Source organism: Asterias rubens, chromosome 15, assembly GCF_902459465.1.
Source record: "Asterias rubens chromosome 15, eAstRub1.3, whole genome shotgun sequence".
Taxonomy (NCBI): domain Eukaryota; kingdom Metazoa; phylum Echinodermata; class Asteroidea; order Forcipulatida; family Asteriidae; genus Asterias; species Asterias rubens.
Genome location: NC_047076.1, coordinates 5,647,865 through 5,666,627, shown reverse-complemented (window position 1 = coordinate 5,666,627; position 18,763 = coordinate 5,647,865). Strand labels below are relative to the sequence as shown.

General features: G+C 39.9%; 1 protein-coding gene across 1 annotated transcript; it reads left to right on the top strand.

The window, feature by feature from the left end:
- The first annotated feature begins 83 nt into the window (after positions 1-83).
- LOC117299793 (late secretory pathway protein AVL9 homolog) lies at positions 84-18,726 on the top strand. Its single transcript, XM_033783314.1, has 14 exons — positions 84-243; positions 3,337-3,457; positions 4,204-4,289; positions 7,195-7,266; positions 8,020-8,109; positions 9,537-9,644; positions 10,995-11,103; positions 12,268-13,169; positions 14,198-14,332; positions 14,505-14,643; positions 14,943-15,023; positions 15,725-15,842; positions 16,453-16,506; positions 18,239-18,726. Exons 1-14 carry the CDS (start codon positions 160-162, stop codon positions 18,435-18,437), a joined length of 2,298 nt encoding a protein of 765 aa, XP_033639205.1. The 5' UTR covers positions 84-159; the 3' UTR covers positions 18,438-18,726.
- The last annotated feature ends 37 nt before the right edge of the window (positions 18,727-18,763 follow it).

The window sequence follows — 18,763 nt, the reverse complement described above, 5'->3', positions numbered from 1 at the left end:
CAGGGGACCAGTCTAGGCATAGACTTGTGAATGTCGCTCATCAGTTTGCAACATATTCGTAAACACAATCACATCATCGAGTGCCGAAAATAATTTTTGTTTACAATCTCGACGAAATACTTCCTGAAAGTACACATTAGATTATCGACGAACAAAGTGATGGATGCAGAACTTGGCTCGATTGTGGACGGCCCGATTTTACACATTGTTGTGATTGGATTTCATCACAAAAAAGGTTGTCAGGTAAGGAAGTAATTTCCATCATTTCGTTCGATCATTCATAATTTCGTAGGGCCCTAGTCTACTATTTACTAGGTGTTTTAAGGTGTTTTAAGTGGATAGATCTTTTACATGTCATTTTTTACTTGCACAAACCAAACATTACACCTGTATCCTCCCCTTACCAGTTTTCACACTATAATGCCTTTTTCTTTGAATTGGGAAAAAAATAATGATGCCTTATCATGCTTATATCAACCGATGCCCTAATTTAATTATCTTCTTTTGTTAATATGAAGTATGCAAACATATATTAAAACTTGATGGACATTGAAATGTTCACACTACACACCGATCTTCGATGACTTCAACTGGCCCCATTTGTTTTGAGTTTTTCCTGTTTTCACGGCAAACAAGAAAGCATAGTTTCCTGGTGAAGCCATACATGGAAGAAACATCTACAGTGACTACAAGTGTTCTTTGAGACTCTGTGTATGACTCTATAGCCAGCAGTTGTCTTCGTTTTATTCAAAATATTTTTTAATGAAATTTTAAATTTACCATGGTAATTTGCAAAAAATAACAAAAATAAATAATTTAATAAAAAGTGTAAATAATCATTGGCTTTCAAATCTGATTTTTATTAAATTTTTTCCCCTTTTTTTCTCTTAAAATTTATAATAAAGCGTATAAATAAACAGTGATAATTGAACCAACAAGCTGATCGTTTAAATTTTAATAAAAATAATAATATTGATCGGAGGGTTAAAAAAAAAATCTCCAAAAATATTAGAAAATGATAAGGCACATGGCTTCTTTAATCCTCTGTATTTTTTTCCCAGAATGCTCAGCAAAATATTCAGTCACATGATTTGATCATCATGATTTGTGAATTGAAATAGTGTTTGATGAAATTTTTTGTTTGGGCAAATATTTTTATATGGCCTCAACATTATGACATATTTTTGTACCTTGTAGAAATGCCTAAAATACCAAACGTTTTGCATTTACAAGTGCAAATATCCAGTGGAGCCTTACGTGTTTCTAAGTTTTGGTCAAGGGAGAGGAGACTCTTTGCTTGGCAAATAAAACCACACAATTTTTATCCTGGGACTGTTTACATCGCGCACAGAGACGTAAAAGATTTGCCACGATTTTAGGGACACCTCGAAAACAGGACCTCCTACGATATAAACAAATTCGATGACTGTGCGGTACACTAGGTCTCCAACAGCAAGCGAGTCAATTTTTAATCAGCTTGAACGAGCGAGTGATGTCAGGACAGTAGCATACTGACATCACTTGGCATGACATTGACTCGCTTGCGGTAACGTCCGTCGATGTCAGTTTTTTTAAATAACCAATATATCGAAAAATTCAATATCGAGTATACTCAAATAATCAAGTTTTTCCCCGTCAGGATTCAGGATGAAGCCAACTAAAAACAGTTCTTTAAAAAACCGAAGACCGACCGTTTTAAATGGTTTATATTTACCGATTTTCGTCTTGATCCTTTTAAAATTGCCCTTCCCATGCTCCGCTTTTTTCCCCTTTTTTTCCTACCACCAACGTAAAGACATGATTTTGTTGCCGCTTCCGCTCGCTAGGCGAAGAGTAGAGTATAGAACGTCCGCTCCCCGCATGATTGACACGGGGAGGCATGCTCTGGTTTCCGGTATAGTTTATTTACACACAAAGGTACCAATATGCGGCTAGAACACAAGCTATATAACTCTCCTCGCTCGTACACCCTACCTTCTACAGTCTGGCTCTATGCAACCTCGCTACCATGGGCAGCGCTCCGTATCACGCTAGCTCTGTGTACGTCTCTAACCCATGGGAGGGAAACTCCGATCCGTGTCTTTGATTGGTTGTCATATACGCTCAATATGAAACGCTGTGCGTCTTCAAAAAGCTCTATACGCCGAAACACGTGCGTATAAAGATGTACGTATTCATCACGCAACACTGAACGCCAAGGCAAGTTTATAACTTTTATTACACACAGCGCATCCAGCATGTGCGCGACTAACGCCCAACACAGAACAGATCAACCAAAGGACTAGATATAATATCCCTTATATTTGGATATTTTGAAGTCACTTCCAGGGGTTATGATCGAGCAAGGTATGCTGGGAAAAAATGGCGCGACGAGATCGATCACCCCTGGGAACGAGTTTGGGCTCTATGTGTTTTTACACAATTTCTCCTCGTACAGCATACCTTCTACACAGTCTGGCTCCGTTGTGTTTTATTGCTTGTTGTATAAGGGGGTGCAGGGTCGGAACCAGATGAAGAAGGGACAAAATACTCGACGGCAATCTTCAGTTTACGCAATGACATTACTTTCCGTATTTTTTTCTTCAGCTGAATGAAGAATTGCATGCCTGTTTTCGCATCGGCGATTTTGATGTCAAAAAAATATTGATTTGTTGAGAATTTTGATATATCGACGGACGTTAGCTTGCGGTTAAAGAATACGTGTACCGTACGGCCGTCATTCACCCATCGACTTGAATTAAGTCAGTCGAGTTGTCTCGCTGATATGCGTCACTGACGGCTTGTCAAGCTGTTGGGTTGTCTGACCAGTCAAGTTATCTGACCCATCAAGTTGTCAGTCTGTTGAGGCGTCTGCCGGACAGTTAGACATCCGAATCACGAGTGTCGATTTGATTCGCTAGTCTTTTTGTGTCACTACAGCGTGCAGTTTTACCGTGCTGCTTGTTTTTGATACACGTTCTGCTGTGATGGGGCTGTGAGCAAAGAATACCGCATTGACCCAAAGTCTACTTGTCTCGCTTGTACACCAAGAAACATAAACAATTCACCAAAACGAGGGCGCACTTTTCTGAGTTAATGTGCTCTCCACAAATGCGCTATAGTAATTGACACAACTGGGGGAAAATATCAGCAAAAAAAACATGGGTGTAGAGCAGGATTCAAACCAATGACGGATGTAGGTGCGCGCACTCTTCCAACTGAGCTCCCTAGCACTTAGTTGACCAGTGGTAGCACAATATGATTTTAATTTTTCATCTCAGTAAATTGACCACATCTTCTATATATAGCAAATACAAATGTTGTTCAACTTGTGTATTTATTTTGATTTTCAAACAGGTTGATTTCTCGTATCCACCATTGGTAGAGGGCTGCAGTAGCGACAGCCCTGAGGTACCGCCCGAATGGAAGCATCTACCATGTCATGCCGTTCCAGACGGTGCACACAATTACCTTGAAGGTAAGGAAGACAGACCTGGGCCTAATTTCATAAAGCCTATAAGCACAAAAACTTGCTAAGCACAAAATAATTTTGCTTAGCAAAACAAGCTTACCAGCCAGAATACCATACAGTTGGTTACCATTGCTGCATCTGGTACCCCAGTAATTTCTTGCTAAGCAAAGAAATTTGACAAACATTTTTTTTCTTCTGCTTAACAGCTTTATGAAATTTGGCCACAGGAGGTGCGGAAGACCTGGCACATAAATTTGTTGTGTTTCTTCTTTAACATTAGAGCATCTTGGCCAAGCAGTCTAAGGCACCAGAGATATTTTAGAAGCTTTGATAAAGGCATTGTCAGAGTTTTGCATGGGTTCAGTCCCTCCCAGTCATGACACTTGTGTCGGTTATGGCCAAGCGTTTGGTGCTCTAAATGGAGCATGGCTCAAAACGTGGCATAGCGTGTTAGCTTGCAGCCATTGTTTGTTTGTCAGTTTTGTATTTTGCATCTGTTGTTATTACTGTTTGTTTTCTCACATCACAACCATTCTCGATTGTGATGGAATAACAGTACAGCAGTTGCCCCTGTGTAAACATTTTGGGCAGCCTCACCTTGTTAAACCCTTACAAGGTGAGGCATGTAAATGGCCTTATTATGATTCAAAATTAGCTCTCATATCAATTCATCAATAATGAGAGCTGTTTGTTGGTATCTTTGTCAGACATTTTTGTATTCCCTCTAACCATTTTTTCTTTTCTTTCGGCAGACACGATATACTTCCATTTACCAGGGAAAGGAGAGAGCCGGAACACTGTATATGGCATTTCCTGCTACAGACAAATTGACACAAAGGTATTATTTTTCTGGGAATCGTCGTGAATACACTGTGCATACTTTGTCTAGTTTCTATACCATCCACCCTGGTAATAGTTAAAAAGCAGGACAGTTCTTTTCAGAACTGAGAAGTCTCCCGAACCTCCGACTATCTACTCCACGGCAGTAGAATAAAGCAATACAGTTCTCTAAGAACAAACTCTACCTGGCAAGTAGATACACACATGGTGTTACCACAAACCAAATATACATTGTCTAGTTTCTTTAGAAAAGAGTATGTTAGGTTATACTGCATTGTCATGAAGCCTTTCATCTGTCTCCTGGATGGATGCCATCTGTTCAACTGGGCGTGGGTCGTTCAATAACATCGGCTATACATAACAGCTTTCAAATGGTCTGATTGTCCTTCAGAATCAAGTCCATGAAAAGATATATGAGCCATTAAAATCTGCAAGGAGAAATTATCTTTATCGGGTGTTTTAAACTGAGTTTCATTGACAACACAAATTATTAACGGCTTGAAGACTAAAAAATGCTACTTGACTGAAAGTAATCTCACATGCATATTTTCCCCGAACAAAGATATTGACAAAATAGGGACACCGCCAATATAGGGCTAGATAGCTCAGTTGGTAGAGCGACGGCATGTTAATCGGGAGGTCGTTGGTTCGAATCCCACACTAGTCAAAGATCAACCCCAAAAATCATTTGAAAATTAATCCCGACGAAAAACTTTAGCTGGGCCCAATTTCATCTGCTTAAGTGCAAAAAGTAGCTAATAGCACAACAAAATTGTGCTTATCACAAAAAGGTTACCAGCCAAAATACCATGCCTCATATTCAATTTGTGACTGTATCCGGCTTATTTTTTGCTTGGCAGAGAATTCTAGCATGATTTTCTGCTTTTAAAGCAGCTCTATGAAATTGGACCCTGATGTAAAAGCACCCCTGACATGTCTGAGTGAGTGAACTGGCCAGACTCTATCCTGGGACAGGGAAAAAGAATCCATCTGTGTCATATCTTTATTTTTTGTTGGTAAAAAAAACAATAAAGTTCTTACGCGATAAAAGAGCCAACATTTCCGTGTAATGCATATCCCAAAATTGTCGGAGAAGGAAGTCGTATTTAATTACCCAACTTCCTGCTGTGGATATTTTTTAGAACCACATGAATTGAAAGTATGTCATTTATGAAAAGAAAAAAATAATGAAAGTTTTTATTTTTTTTTTATTTTCAACATTTTCTCATCTGGTTTTCTCTCCTCTACAAAAATTAATGAAGTCGCCATTTGCCGGCCTAGGTTTACAAAACATTGTGGACCCTACATACATGCACATGCAGACCTTGAATTAACCAACAGCAATATTAATTGCTGTGATGCCCTGTGCTTTCGCAGTGGTGCCCTTTGCAAAGTTCCAATACAAATTTACATTTTCCTAATAGAAGTGCCAATTGCCAAAGGAAAACTGCCGCCTGTACCATCACAGTGCAACAGTGCAACTTAAATAGTGTCTGTAAACTCATGTCAATATTTCCTGCTAAAAAATGACACAAAACTGTCTGAATTTTTAGTTTTGGTTACTATTGGCCTTAACTCCTTTGCTAAGATTATTTCATAGGATCCTTCCTCAATTAACATTGTACACTGCCTAAATATGTAATCATTTTGCTTAAAGGGAAGGTACACGTTTGGGAATTGTCAAAGACCTGTGTTCTCACTTGGTGTATCCCATCATAAGCATAAAATAACAAGCCTGTGAAAAATTGGCTCAATTGGTCATCGAAGTTGCGAGAAAATGCTGAAAGAAAAAACACCCTTGTTGGACGAATTTGTGTGCTCTCAGATACGAATAAAAGACTTCTAGCTAGAAGTCTTTTGATATTTAACTGAGAAATTACCTCTTTCTCAAAAACTATGTTACTTCAGAGGGAGTCGTTTCCCACAATGTGTTACACTATCAACAGCTCTCCAATGCTCGTTACCAAGTCAATTTTTAAGTTAATATTTGTTTCGAGTAATTACCAAACATGTACCTTCCCTTTTAAATAGTAGACAAAGGTTTCCAGCCATGTTTGTGCCTGATTCCCTGTTAAATTTCTCTTAGCACAAAGTCTATTTTTTTGCTTTTAAAAGGTACATGTACATGTAGGGTCTTAGATTGGTAAGTACTCCGAAACATAATGGCCATCAAAACTTACTTGGTGAGAAGCACTTGCTGTTGTTTTTAGAAAGGATTCGATTTCGAAGTATTATGTTTGGATAGCTTATTTTACTTCAAAGTTGGATTTGAATCTGAGGAACGATTCAGGCTTGAATTGTGACTCGGATTCCATATGGTTGGTGTCCGTTTGAGTATGCTGCGGTAACCTTGCCAAACATGGATGGATTTGACATTCTTGTGAAAAAAAACACGATATTTTGTTGCTGTTTTCTGATTAAGTAGACAAACACTTTACTCATCTAAAACTTTCACATGAGAATTTTTGGCTATAAATCATCAACCTTATGTTAACAAAAACCAATATATGACCCAACTCTTAGAAACAGCTTTTACAAATCTGGCTCCGGGGCCAATTGCACAAACTGCTAAGATCGATCTTAAATGTGTATCAATCTTAACTGCTAAAGCATAGTGTGATGTCAAAATACAAATCACTTTTAAGATGAATTTCAGTCCTTTGTGAAATTGGCCGCAGGTTTTGTTTAAATGCAGACAGTGAAGCGCTGTTTTTATGACTGCAAGAGGGAGCTGTGCGGAAAAGTTCGAGAGAATCTTAGAAAACTGCATTCTGTTCCCCAGAAACTTGTTTGGAAGAGCCCTCAATCCGGGCAAAGATGTGGGACAGACAGTTAGTGGGCCCATCTTTTGACAGATAAAAGTTCAACATTTATTGTATTATCTTCGATTTTGATTTGTACAGGACTTGATAAGTAAAGACAAGGAGTTCACTCGAGGCACTGTTCAGAAGAGTGTGTGTGTGCTCAGCAAACTGGTAAGAACATCAAAGCAATATTCTCATCATTGTGTCAAAATAGTGTACATTTTTGACTACGTTTTACTGAAGTTTTTATGCAACAGTTTGGGGATATTACTGTAGATAACGAACATACAAACTATGGTTTATTTTTTTATAGATTAAAAATTAAGCTTATATTGACGGAGTATTTTCCATTTTCAATAACTTAAATGTTATTTTAAATTCTGAATAAATCTACAAAAACTCAAAACCAGTTTGCAATTGGGTCATGTACCATTTTCATGATAGTTAGATTAAATGCACAAACTCTAACCTTATTTTACATTAAACTTGGTCTATTTGTCTTCAGTTATATTATATTTATTGACCAAACCAACAGCGGACGAGCCGCCAATTACAGGAAAGGATACAAAAAAAAACAATAAGAAATATTCATATAGCCTATATAAAAACAATCTGATATGTACAAAGTTAACAATTAAAATAGTATCATCTTAGGAAAGAAAATTAAAGCATACATTGAAGATTAAGTAAAATAAAATAGGGAACAGAAACAGACCACCATGAACGACTGTGAAAATATATTTAAAATAAATTATAAACAGAATAAACGATAAAAAGACAAGGGAAAAAAAAAATTGATGTAAACAATACCAAATAAAATAAAACAAAACACTGTAAATACATGTATACATTAGCTGCCAGTAAACATGGTAAAAGACTGTACAATTTTAATCCTCCTTTAAAATGTTGTTCTCATTTAACTAGCCACTGTACGGTTTAATTCAAGCCAAGTTGAAGCTCATTACCCATGCATACTTCAGTGAGCGAGACTTCTCAAAGACGTCAATTTTAATGGTAAGTCCACAGGTCTGGAATTTCATTTTCTTCTTATCGTGTCCATCAGCATACACTAGATGTTGTGTTTCAGCCAGAACTGAGCACAGTCTTTGGCACTTTCAGGTCTTCAGCTGTGGTCAAGTTCGCACAAGGATCAATGGTTAAGGAGTGGTTGTTCAGTGACGCACATGTACGTAGGTCATGCGTACAGATGTTGAAATCTCAGGGCGATAATTTTGTTAAACTGGTCCACTCTGCTATGAAAACGGCTGTTGGTAACAAGCGATGGTTGGTTCCAAATAGTCGTCTAGCTGTGGGTGCATTTGTTTAGCTTCCCTGGGTCGACCGCAGTCTGCCCAGGAACGTTCTAATAGCTTTGACGGGGCTCACCCGGGTAAGCCCCCAGTGCCCTGCTTGTGGAGTGGGTCACATTGGGGTGACCTGAGGTGCATGCTGCACCACGAGAGGCGAGTGCCATTGTTCGATTAGCTCATGTCAGGGGCTCGCCCGGTTGAGCACTGCGGGGTAGACCCAGGGAAGCTAAACAAACGCACCCATAGTTCAACCATAGTCGACTAGACTGATACCGGGCAATGTTAGTCTGTTTATGTTCAGCGAAAGTCCTTGTGGGAACGTGGCCCTTGCATTTCTGCTCCCGTAGGGGACATCTGATTGTATGTGGGAGATCCATTGCCTGTGGTTCTGAACCACATGATGCAGGTCTCATCCTGATTGTTCAAATAAACCCATTTCTTGAGCGTTACATTGCAGCGACCAGTACATGGCCTGAGTCGGTTGAGGCATGCAAAGGGCATTTCCATTTGAAAAACTTATAGTTTATTGGAAACCCTTAAAGGGGCACAATGGCCCAAACCAGGGTCAACTGAAAGTGGCCTCCATGGAATTCAAGGCCCTTTTTCTTGGGCATTATAATTATAAGTTTTTAAGCAGTACTTTATTAAAGCCATTGGACACTTACGGTAAACAGTATTGTCCAAGGACCACTCTTCGTGTATCACAACTTATATATAAAATAACAAGCCTATGAAAATTTAGGGGAAAACCCACCCTTGTTTCCGCCTGTTTCGCCGTGTCATGACATGTGTTTAAAATAAATCTGTAATTCTCGATATCGAGAATTGATATTGTTAATGTTTTCTCAAAAAGTAAAGCATTTCATGGAATAATATTTCAAGAGAAGTCTTTCACCATTACCTTCTGTAAACCCTATAAGTTATTTGTAAATCTGTGAACTTAAAAAAAAAATCTGTTCCGAAAGTGGTCAATGGCTTTAAAGATTATTTTAAGATCTATCTTTTCCAACAGTTTCTCAAGTCTGTCCATGTCTTTCTTGTCTTTTAAACTGTGCCGTTACCTTTCAGCAGTATGGTACATAATAAGAAATCCTGTATGACTGGAATATTTTATCTGGCATTTTTTTACAGGAATTGTACAAGAGTTTGAACGGGTCGTTGACCACTGGTCATTTGGATGATTCTCAAGTCTTCCTGGATCTGCCGCTCAGAGATCTGGTGCTGACGTTCAAGCATAAGGTATGTACAAAGATCTGGTTCTTCGAAAATTTCAGTTGAAACCAGTTAAACATTCAACTTATTTCAGCTGTTTTCAACTGGAATTAACTGGTGTCCAACTGGTATCTTAACTGGTTGCAAAATAAACCAGTTGAAACCAGTTGAAGGAAGTAGTGGCCAACTGGTAATTATTGTGGCGTCAACAGGAACCAGTTATTTTTATTATTATTATTATTATTATTATTATTATTTTATTCGCCATAACAGTACAAAACAAAATACATTGACAACATTATACCCCAAGATGGGAAAGGGACGACAAAAGCAAATACATACTATGATCCGTAGATCTGTTGCCCCACATCTGGGGTACACAATAAAAAAACAGTTACCAACTCCCAGTTCAACTGGACCAGTTGGGACCAGTTGAACTGGTTTCAACTGGAATTTTCACCTGGTTTGTACAAAGTGCCAGCTAGATTTGAGGAAGAAGGGGTCAGTTATTGGAGGATTGGTGTCATGGGCCCAATTTCATAGAGCTGCTTAAGCACAAAAGTTTGCTGAGCACAACAAAATTATGCTAACCAGAATAAGGTTACCAGCCAACAGCCAAACTACCATGTCACAATTTATGACTGGTATTCTGCTCAGATACAAGGGAAAGCTACAAGTTCTAAATGATAAATTTCATTGGCCTTTTTCAAAAAACCACAGCTCAGGCTCTGACTTGGGGCTCAGTTTGCAGCACTGTACCCAAAGCATACATTTCCAAAATGACTGACAAAAGCCGAAGCTGTGTTTACAAAAAGGGCCATTGTCTCAAACTTATTGTGTACTGTGGTGCCACCATCTTGTTTTCCTTTCCATTGTAACAAAAAGTAATGACAGTGAGACTGGAAGCGTCCAAAATAGTTGTGTTTCCTTTTTGGTACAATCATTGAGGTATGTTATCATGTGAAGTTATTCATCAGTGTTATTAAAGACAGGAACATGACAAATAGGCCTTTGGGCGACTAGTGCGACTAATGTTGAAGTTGGACTACTTGGTGCATGACTTACAAACTAGTAAATTGCACATGACTCGCCTTCAATAGACAATGTGACCTCTGACGTCACTCGAAAACCATAACATGATTCGCGCGCATACCGCCGGGCAAAACCTTTGTGTTTTGGCAGCCAGCTAGAAAATGTATGCAATCTTACCATGACTACGCGTCTTTTTGCCCGGCGAAACATGATGTATACAGTGTTTTGTCAACAGAGGGCGGTTTGAATGTAAACATAGGTCACATCGTCTATAGAGGACAAATAAACTCTGTTGGGCTCTGGTTCTGTATTCTGTCAAACTATCAGTTTATGTCTCTCTCACAGGTTCTTGTGTTGTTCAAGCTGCTTCTATTAGAGCGGCGTGTTCTGTTCTTTGCTCAGCCAGTTCATACATTAAGTACATCCCTCCTATCTCTTGTGTCGTTGTTTCCAGGTAAGAAAATAGTATAACAATAGTGGCTCCTTTTTGCAGCACTCGTGTCCATCACTCAGTGACGCTCAAGGCGCTTCAACATTCAGTATCTCTTGCAAGGGGCGTTATGTTTTTGAAGTATGAGACCAGTTCCTTTACATTAAGGTTTATCGCGAATAGCAAAATATCAGGAGAGGGCGCTGTTGAACCCAACCACAGGTATAGGCGTTGCGTGCGCGAGTCGTAGAAACTGCATAGAAACCGCCCCATATTCCATCCCACAATGCACTGCGCTTCTGAATCGCGATAAACCTCATGGTGCTGTGGCACAATATGCAGCCAATAGACCGATCCAGTAGGTTCCGCCCACTACGCACGTGTGAGCAAGAACACGTGGGGCTCTCCAATGCCTTTCTGCACAACTCTGCCACGCGCGCCAAGCATACGCGCACACATGTCGGACCTTAGTGTCGGACCTTGGTTACGTTGTGATTGGTCAATACGCAATGGGGTGAAGCTTAATGGATCGGTCTATTAAACCAGGAACACATGGGCGAACTAAAATATCCCTACTCCAGGTGTGGAATTTCATTCATTCATTCATTCAAAATTATATTTATTCCCATACTTCAGTACAAACAATGGTTTTTAAGGAATTACCAATAAACAAAGCTATTTAATGAGGGTGAGAAACAAATAAATAGAGTATGGAGGCATCGTCTGGAAGCCGAGGCTTATGTTGGGATGCCTGGGGACAGACGAAAAACGGGGACAAGAACGAACGGACAGACAGTTAGAACAAAGACAGACACGATGAAGACAACAATGATGAGAAAACTAATTGCACAATAATAATAATACCAATATCAACAATAATAATAAGTAATTGAGAAATAATAAAAAAGCGATTGCTGACAACTAAGCAAAAGTAAAATGAGAGGGCAAGGCCTTTTTTATTTTTACTAAGGCACCTCCATTGGTAAACCTTCAAGGCTATGGGAAACTTTTAGGGGGCACCAAAGCCAAGTCCAGGGGCAACAGAGGGCATTGCCTCCGTATAATTCCAGGCCTAGTTTTTCTTTTGTCTCTATAGATGATGTGTTTATTGAAAACTAAAGGATAGAACTGAATTTACTCTTCCAAACGAAAGGATTGATGCAGCCTGATTATCTGTTTTCTCCACAGCCATGCTGGAACACGGTCTTATTGAAGCAGCATCCTACAAACACTACCGCCCGCAAACTCCAACGTTAGAGCTGAGAGACTTCGGCATTGACACCAAAGAATACGAGAACGTCACCATGTCGCACGTTCCCAACTACCGCAAGAAGAAGACGGAAGACACAAATCTGAAAACTCCTTCTGGTGTGGATAAGGACTCTCCATTGGAGAGCCCTTGTAATAACCTGAGAAAGACCGATGATGTAGGGTCATTCCAGAGTAGCTTGGAGTCCCCCGGCACAAGGTCAGGGGACAGTACCCTCACCAGAGACTCAGCAATCCCAGATTCTATAACTTCATTATCATCCACAGAGATGAGAAACTCGACATCATCTATTCAACAAAGTGATCCGACGAATGTCGATCTGACAAATGCGGAGGACGTTAAGAGTAGTAGCAGGGACAGGACGGCCAGCCAAAGAGCCAGGTCGAAGAGTGGGGAGTCAAAGGATGAGGCTACCACACCAGGGTCTACGAAATCTCTTGAGGAAGACCTTCTAGCGATGATCGATCAGGAGTTGTACGGGCCGTACTTTGAGGGAAGAAAACCGAGTCAAACGGAAGAGGACAACGTAGCTCAAACGGAGAAAAAGAATAGCACCTCATCATCCACGGAAACGGAACCAAAGCAAACTGAGAATGATAGGGTATTCAGTGATCCATTAACGAGGGGGATTCAGAGTTCATTGTCCAGGGACACGACCCCGGATCAGAAGAAGAAGAAAGTGCCGTCAGACGAATGTTGCGAGAAAGAGACGGGCCAGGGATTAAGCGGCGCGGAGGATTTTGTCGTTTTACACAACTGTCCCTCAGTGTCTACCATTAAGGCAGATGATTTTGGTTTTCCATTGTCGCTATTCGGAAAGGTATGTGATAGCCCCTCCTTCAATTAAATGCAGTGGACACTATTGGTATTTACTCAAAATAATTATCAGCATAAAACCTCAATTAGTAATGGGTAATGGGGAGAGGTTGATAGTATAAAACATTGTGAGAAATGGGTCTCTCTGAAGTGACGTAGTTTTTGAGAAAGAAGTAATTTTCCATGAATTTGATTTCGAGACCTCAAGTTTCCGAATTTGAGGTCACGAAATCAAGCATCAGAAAGCACACAACTTCGTGTGACAAGGCTGTTTTTTTCTTTCATTATTATCTTGTAACTTCGATGACCGATTGAGCTCAAATTTTCACAGGTTTGTTATTTCATGCATATGTTGGGATACACCAAGTGAGAAGACTGGTCTTTGACAATTACCAATAGTGTCCACTGCCTTTAAAGGCACTGGACACCTCTGGTTATTGTCAAAGAACAGTATTCTCACTTGGTGTATCCCAACATATGCATGAAATAACAAACCTGTGCAAATCTTGACTCAATTGATCATTGAAATTGCAAGAGCATATGAAAGAGAAAAAAAATACCCTTGTTGCACAAATTGTTGTGCTTTCAGGTGCCTAATAAAAGGCTTCACAGGCCTGAAGTCTTTGATTATTTGAGCGAGAAATTACCAACTTTCCAGAGGGAGCCGTTTCTCACAATGGTTTATACTATCAAAAGCTCTAGATTGGTTGTTATCGAGTAAATTTTTATCACCCAGCCATTCAAGGCTCTGGTATCTGATGAACCGGAACTTTGTCTTCACTGTTTTATGTAGAGCTTTGAGACACTTGTATACAGTTGACGCTACTCGGGCCGAACTCGGCTCAAGATGTTTTTTTCATTGTTAAAAATTCGTCCGTGCCATCCGAGTCGATCCTGGGTAGCTCAGACAGCTTGATCATGTTGTAGGTCGAGGACGTTGAGACACTTACATGTAATTGAGATCTCTTGGTCTCAAAATAAGGAAGAGGAAAACTTGGAAGTGGATTTACATTTGATGACTTTCTCCCACAGGGTTCCTTGTGTCATCCATACATGGCTCTCCAGCAGCACGATCTACTTCAAGATGTCAACGTACGATGTTTTCTCATCGGTGCATCCAACATGCTCTTCAAACAACGCAGGCATCTTATAGATGTCCTAGTAGAGGTAATGCTATAATCAGTGCTTCTAATTCTCATTCATACCAAACTAGGGCCCAATTTTATAGAGCTGCTCAAGCAGTTTTTGCTAATAAGTAAAACTAAGAAGTAACCTGAAGTTGTTCCATGTAAAAATACTGATGTGAATACCCGTTTTATATCTTTTCACGTTTTGCCAGGTGGAGGACGGTAAAGTCCTCGTTTTTGACAGCGAGCTTCGCAAGGAGTTGAGTCTCTCTACAGCGGATTTAAGATTCGCTGACTTCTTGATCAAGCATGTGTCGGAAAAGAGCCAAGATTTGTATCTTGATAACACAGGTGAAGATGGGGGTGGTTTTGGGGGTTTAAGGCTGAGTGGGTATTTGCAGACGAAAGATGTGGTTGCTAAATCGACAATCTCGGGGTTCGAATCCCACTCCCTCTTATAAAACACTTCACTGCAATTGGTTTTCATTTATAGCTTGAAATGAATGGGTATAAAAGGGTAGCTGCAAAGTTAGAGTTGAGTTTACTATGTTTTTTTTGTTGTGTTCCTGAAAGAAGTCATCAATTGAAAGGAATGCTATGATTGAGGCCTAGCTGGTTTAACACCTGTCACAATTATTTAATCCTTTTAGGTTGGGAAGGAGGTGATGAATGGATCCGAGCTCAGTTCAAAGTGTATGTCTTGTCTCTACTCTCCACTGGTCTGCATCAGAGTAAGTCATGTTTCCTGTATCATCATCACGGTGATGTCTGTGTGCATACAGCACACACGGCGTTGTTCAGTGGCTACGATTTGTTTGTTTTGTTAATAGCATTCCGCACTAATGCTAAAAAAAAAAGAAGATGTTTAAGTACCCGGATCTCTGTCAAAGACTAGCCTTCACAGTTGGTGTATCTCAACATATGCATCATAAAAAAACCTGTAAAAATTTTAGCTCAATCGGTCGTTGAAGTTACGAGATAATAATGAAAGAAAAAACACCCTTGTCATACGAATTTGTGTGAGTTTAGATGGTTGATTTCTATACCTCAAGTTCTAAATCTGAGGTCTCGAAATCAAATTAGTGGAAAATTACTTCTTTCTCGAAAACTATGTCACTTCAGAGGGAGCCGTATCTCACAATGTTTTATACCATCAACCTCTCCCCATTACTCGCTACCAAGAAAGGTTTTTATGCTAATAATTATTTTGAGTAATTACCAATAGTGTCCACTGCCTTTAACAAGAGTACAACAGTTTGGCTGTTACACTTTACAGCACACTTTATAGCAAATTGTGCTGGCGCCTCAAAGTTTAACTCAGGTTTCTTTTCTCCAAATCTCTAACATTTTCATAGAATGCAGATGATATAACACTTTTTTTGTCAAAGTTTCGTTGATTGATTTTCGTTTTTACAAATGTTGTGTTTTACAGAGCACGAGAGAAGTATGAGCGATTTCAACGACAGTTTTGTGAGCGCCTGGAAGACGACGCATAACTACAGAATCTGGATGAGCAAGGAGCACCCTGGAATTGACTTCATTCATGCTGGGTATACATCATTTTACATCGATTGTGCAAAAACATTGTATTTCAATTGTTCAAAAACGTATACCGCATGAAAATTATCCGTGCAAAACAGCGTATCTCTGCATTTATAATATCTTTCTTTATAATTTTGCCTGTAAATAAGCATTTTATGACAAAAACCAATATATGACTCTACCTTTAATGTGGCACATTATATCAGTAAAAACAATAACTACATATTGTAAAGCACATCTTACAATAATGTATCAATGCGCTTCACATTAGTGCCCTGGTCATTGGGCCAATAACATTCCTTTAATAATCTTTTCTCAGTTCCCTGGGGAGTATACAGCCCCGGGCTGCCGTTGCGCTCCGAAGGTTTTTTCAAACACAATATCATCCTTTAACATCACAGATACCCTTTTATACCCATGGATGAAGATGAGCAATTATACTAGAGCATCTTGCTCAAGGCGACAAGTGTCATGACCATTTCAAACACACACCCTTAGGCCTATGACCTAGCCACCAGAACTTGAAGTCAGTGCTTTAAACCACTCGGCCATGACACCTGTATATGATTTTTGAACAATTTCAAATTTTGTATTTTGTTTTTATCCCTGACATTACAGCCACCCTTTCCAAGGACAGCTTGGTATGAACGACATGAAGATCAGGCTTCAAAGGTAAATATAATTGACTCTTCACCATCTCCCCTCCCCTAATAAGTTTCTTCAAAATGTCACTAATAAAAATATGGCCGGGTTCTTACATAGTGCTTCATCACTATTTTTTTCCTACTTGGTATAGACCAATCCGACAAAACAAAATTGGTAGCGCCCTCTATTGAAAGTTACCAACTGCGGTGTCTTTTTGTGCACAATCTAGGCATTGAAGACACCACAGCAAATGGCGCGCGGTGCTCAACACTTGCGCGCCCGGTACTCAACACTATGGCGCCCGGTGCGTGTCGGGTTGGTCTATATGGAGCATGAGACCTCATCCTGTATAGCACCATGTAATGGATTACAAGGTGTGGTGGCGCAATATGCTGCCAATCAAACCAGGAACAGTGGGTTGAACCCCTTCTCCTTATGATAAGTGTACTGGGTTCTTTTGTAAATATGTTAAGTTTACATCGGGGGATAAGAGTATTATCTTCAAGTACGCCCTAATCCTCCAATCAGATTCGCAGAATGGAGTGGTGATAAAAACCTTTATATAACACCCAAGCAGATCCTTGCCATTTGATTGGAGGATTGTCCGTCACGTGATAGCAAATAAAAGTACCATTGCACGCTGAGTCACTCGCCGTGCTTTTTCGTTCCATCCGAAAAGTACCATTGCACGCTGCCAGCGTGCAATGGTACTTTTCGGATGGAACGAAAAAGCTGAGTAAAAACATCACTGCGTGCGCGTGTCTTTGGTAACGCAGCAGGTGTTACTGCAAGAAGGCATAGTAAAATTACTAGCATTCGGCTTCTACAGTTGAAATTGTTTGTTTTGAAAGTTGTTTCTTTCAATCAAAATGACAAAGTTCTACTTGGATGTTATATAAAACAAATAATGAATGTTTTTCATTCGTGCAATGGTGCGAATATGTTCATTCGTTGAAAGCTGGAATGTTCCATTCAACTCGGCTCCGCCTCGTTGAATAGAACATTCCATCTTTCAACTCATGAACATATTCGCACCATTGCACTCATAAACATTCATTATGTGTATAATAATGCACGGCTAATATCACTACCTGCATCTTGTCTGTTCTATGTCACGCCCCAAGTTTGCTTGAAGATAAATACGTTATCACATGCGCGCTCGTGGAAATACGGAAAATATAGCGCGCCTGCGTCCCATATCCAACTCGGCCTTCAGCCTCGTTGGATATGGGACGCAGCAGCGCCATATTTTTCCGTATTCTACTCGCGCTTGTGTGATAACTTATACTCTTTGGTTTTACCCTGACACCGATGTGTGTAAAGCCCTTAATACTCGCTACCTTCCTAGTTCAAACTGCCTCTAGCTACCGGGCAATCTCGGTGGTCTAATCGGCAAGACATCTGCTCGAGAATGGCAAAGGTCATCGGCTTAAATCCCAACCGAGTTTATGCCTCTTTTTCACAGGACTCGGATAAGTACTGAGTATAGTGCTCTACACACATCAGCGTATGGATAAAACCCAATAATAATGTTATTGTTCTTTACTTTATCTCTCCATTCCCCCATAGAAATTGGACACAGTGTTTCTTATGGAACAGCCGGCCCCAGTCTTAAGAATTTCCATACGGAGATCTTTTTTTTCTTTTTTTTTCTTGCAGTCTTCAGAAGTTTCTCTGATTACGAACACACACTTCGTCTTCATCTTAACTGCTAGTCTTTACAGTAGCATTGACCAAAGTCTGTCCATTACTTTTACAGTGCTATGCAAACGACGGACAGAGGAAAGAAACTAAACAGTGCCCTGAATCGCACCAGCGTAGCCATGTTGCACACGGGCAAGGCGGTTGGTGGCGCTCTGAGTAGCGCCAAGTCGGCCGTGTCGGCGTGGATATCCGGTCTGGCGTCGGAGTGGAAGGATGCAGACGACGATGCGGATTATGAAGAGGATCAGGATTAGTCATCTACAGCTAAGCCTCATCTCAGATCTTCTAAAAAAATACAGTTGCTAATGGTAGAAAATTTTTGAGAAACAACGAACGTTATGAACTTGCCAGCCAATGTTTTTCGTTTTCATTTTTAATTGCAATAATTATATTCTGCTATGCAAATTTTAAGTTGTCTCCAAAATATTGTGTCCTCCAAAGTGAACTGGTTAACACTTGAAGCAATGGAGATTTTATTATTGACCCAATTCACCTGACGTCGTCATCAGAATAATCTTGGATGCGTCATTTTGGTGGTCAATGTCAACATGTGTTATTCAGTGAAGTGCGCATTTTAGGC

Excerpts from the sequence above, each read along its gene's own strand:
- LOC117299793 (XM_033783314.1), top strand. The coding sequence starts at position 160 with ATGGATGCAGAACTTGGCTCGATTGTGGACGGCCCGATTTTACACATT. Across the intron at positions 4,290-7,194 it reads ACAGACAAATTGACACAAAG|GACTTGATAAGTAAAGACAA; the intron begins GTATTATTTTTC and ends TGATTTGTACAG. Across the intron at positions 11,104-12,267 it reads TCTTGTGTCGTTGTTTCCAG|CCATGCTGGAACACGGTCTT; the intron begins GTAAGAAAATAG and ends TTTTCTCCACAG.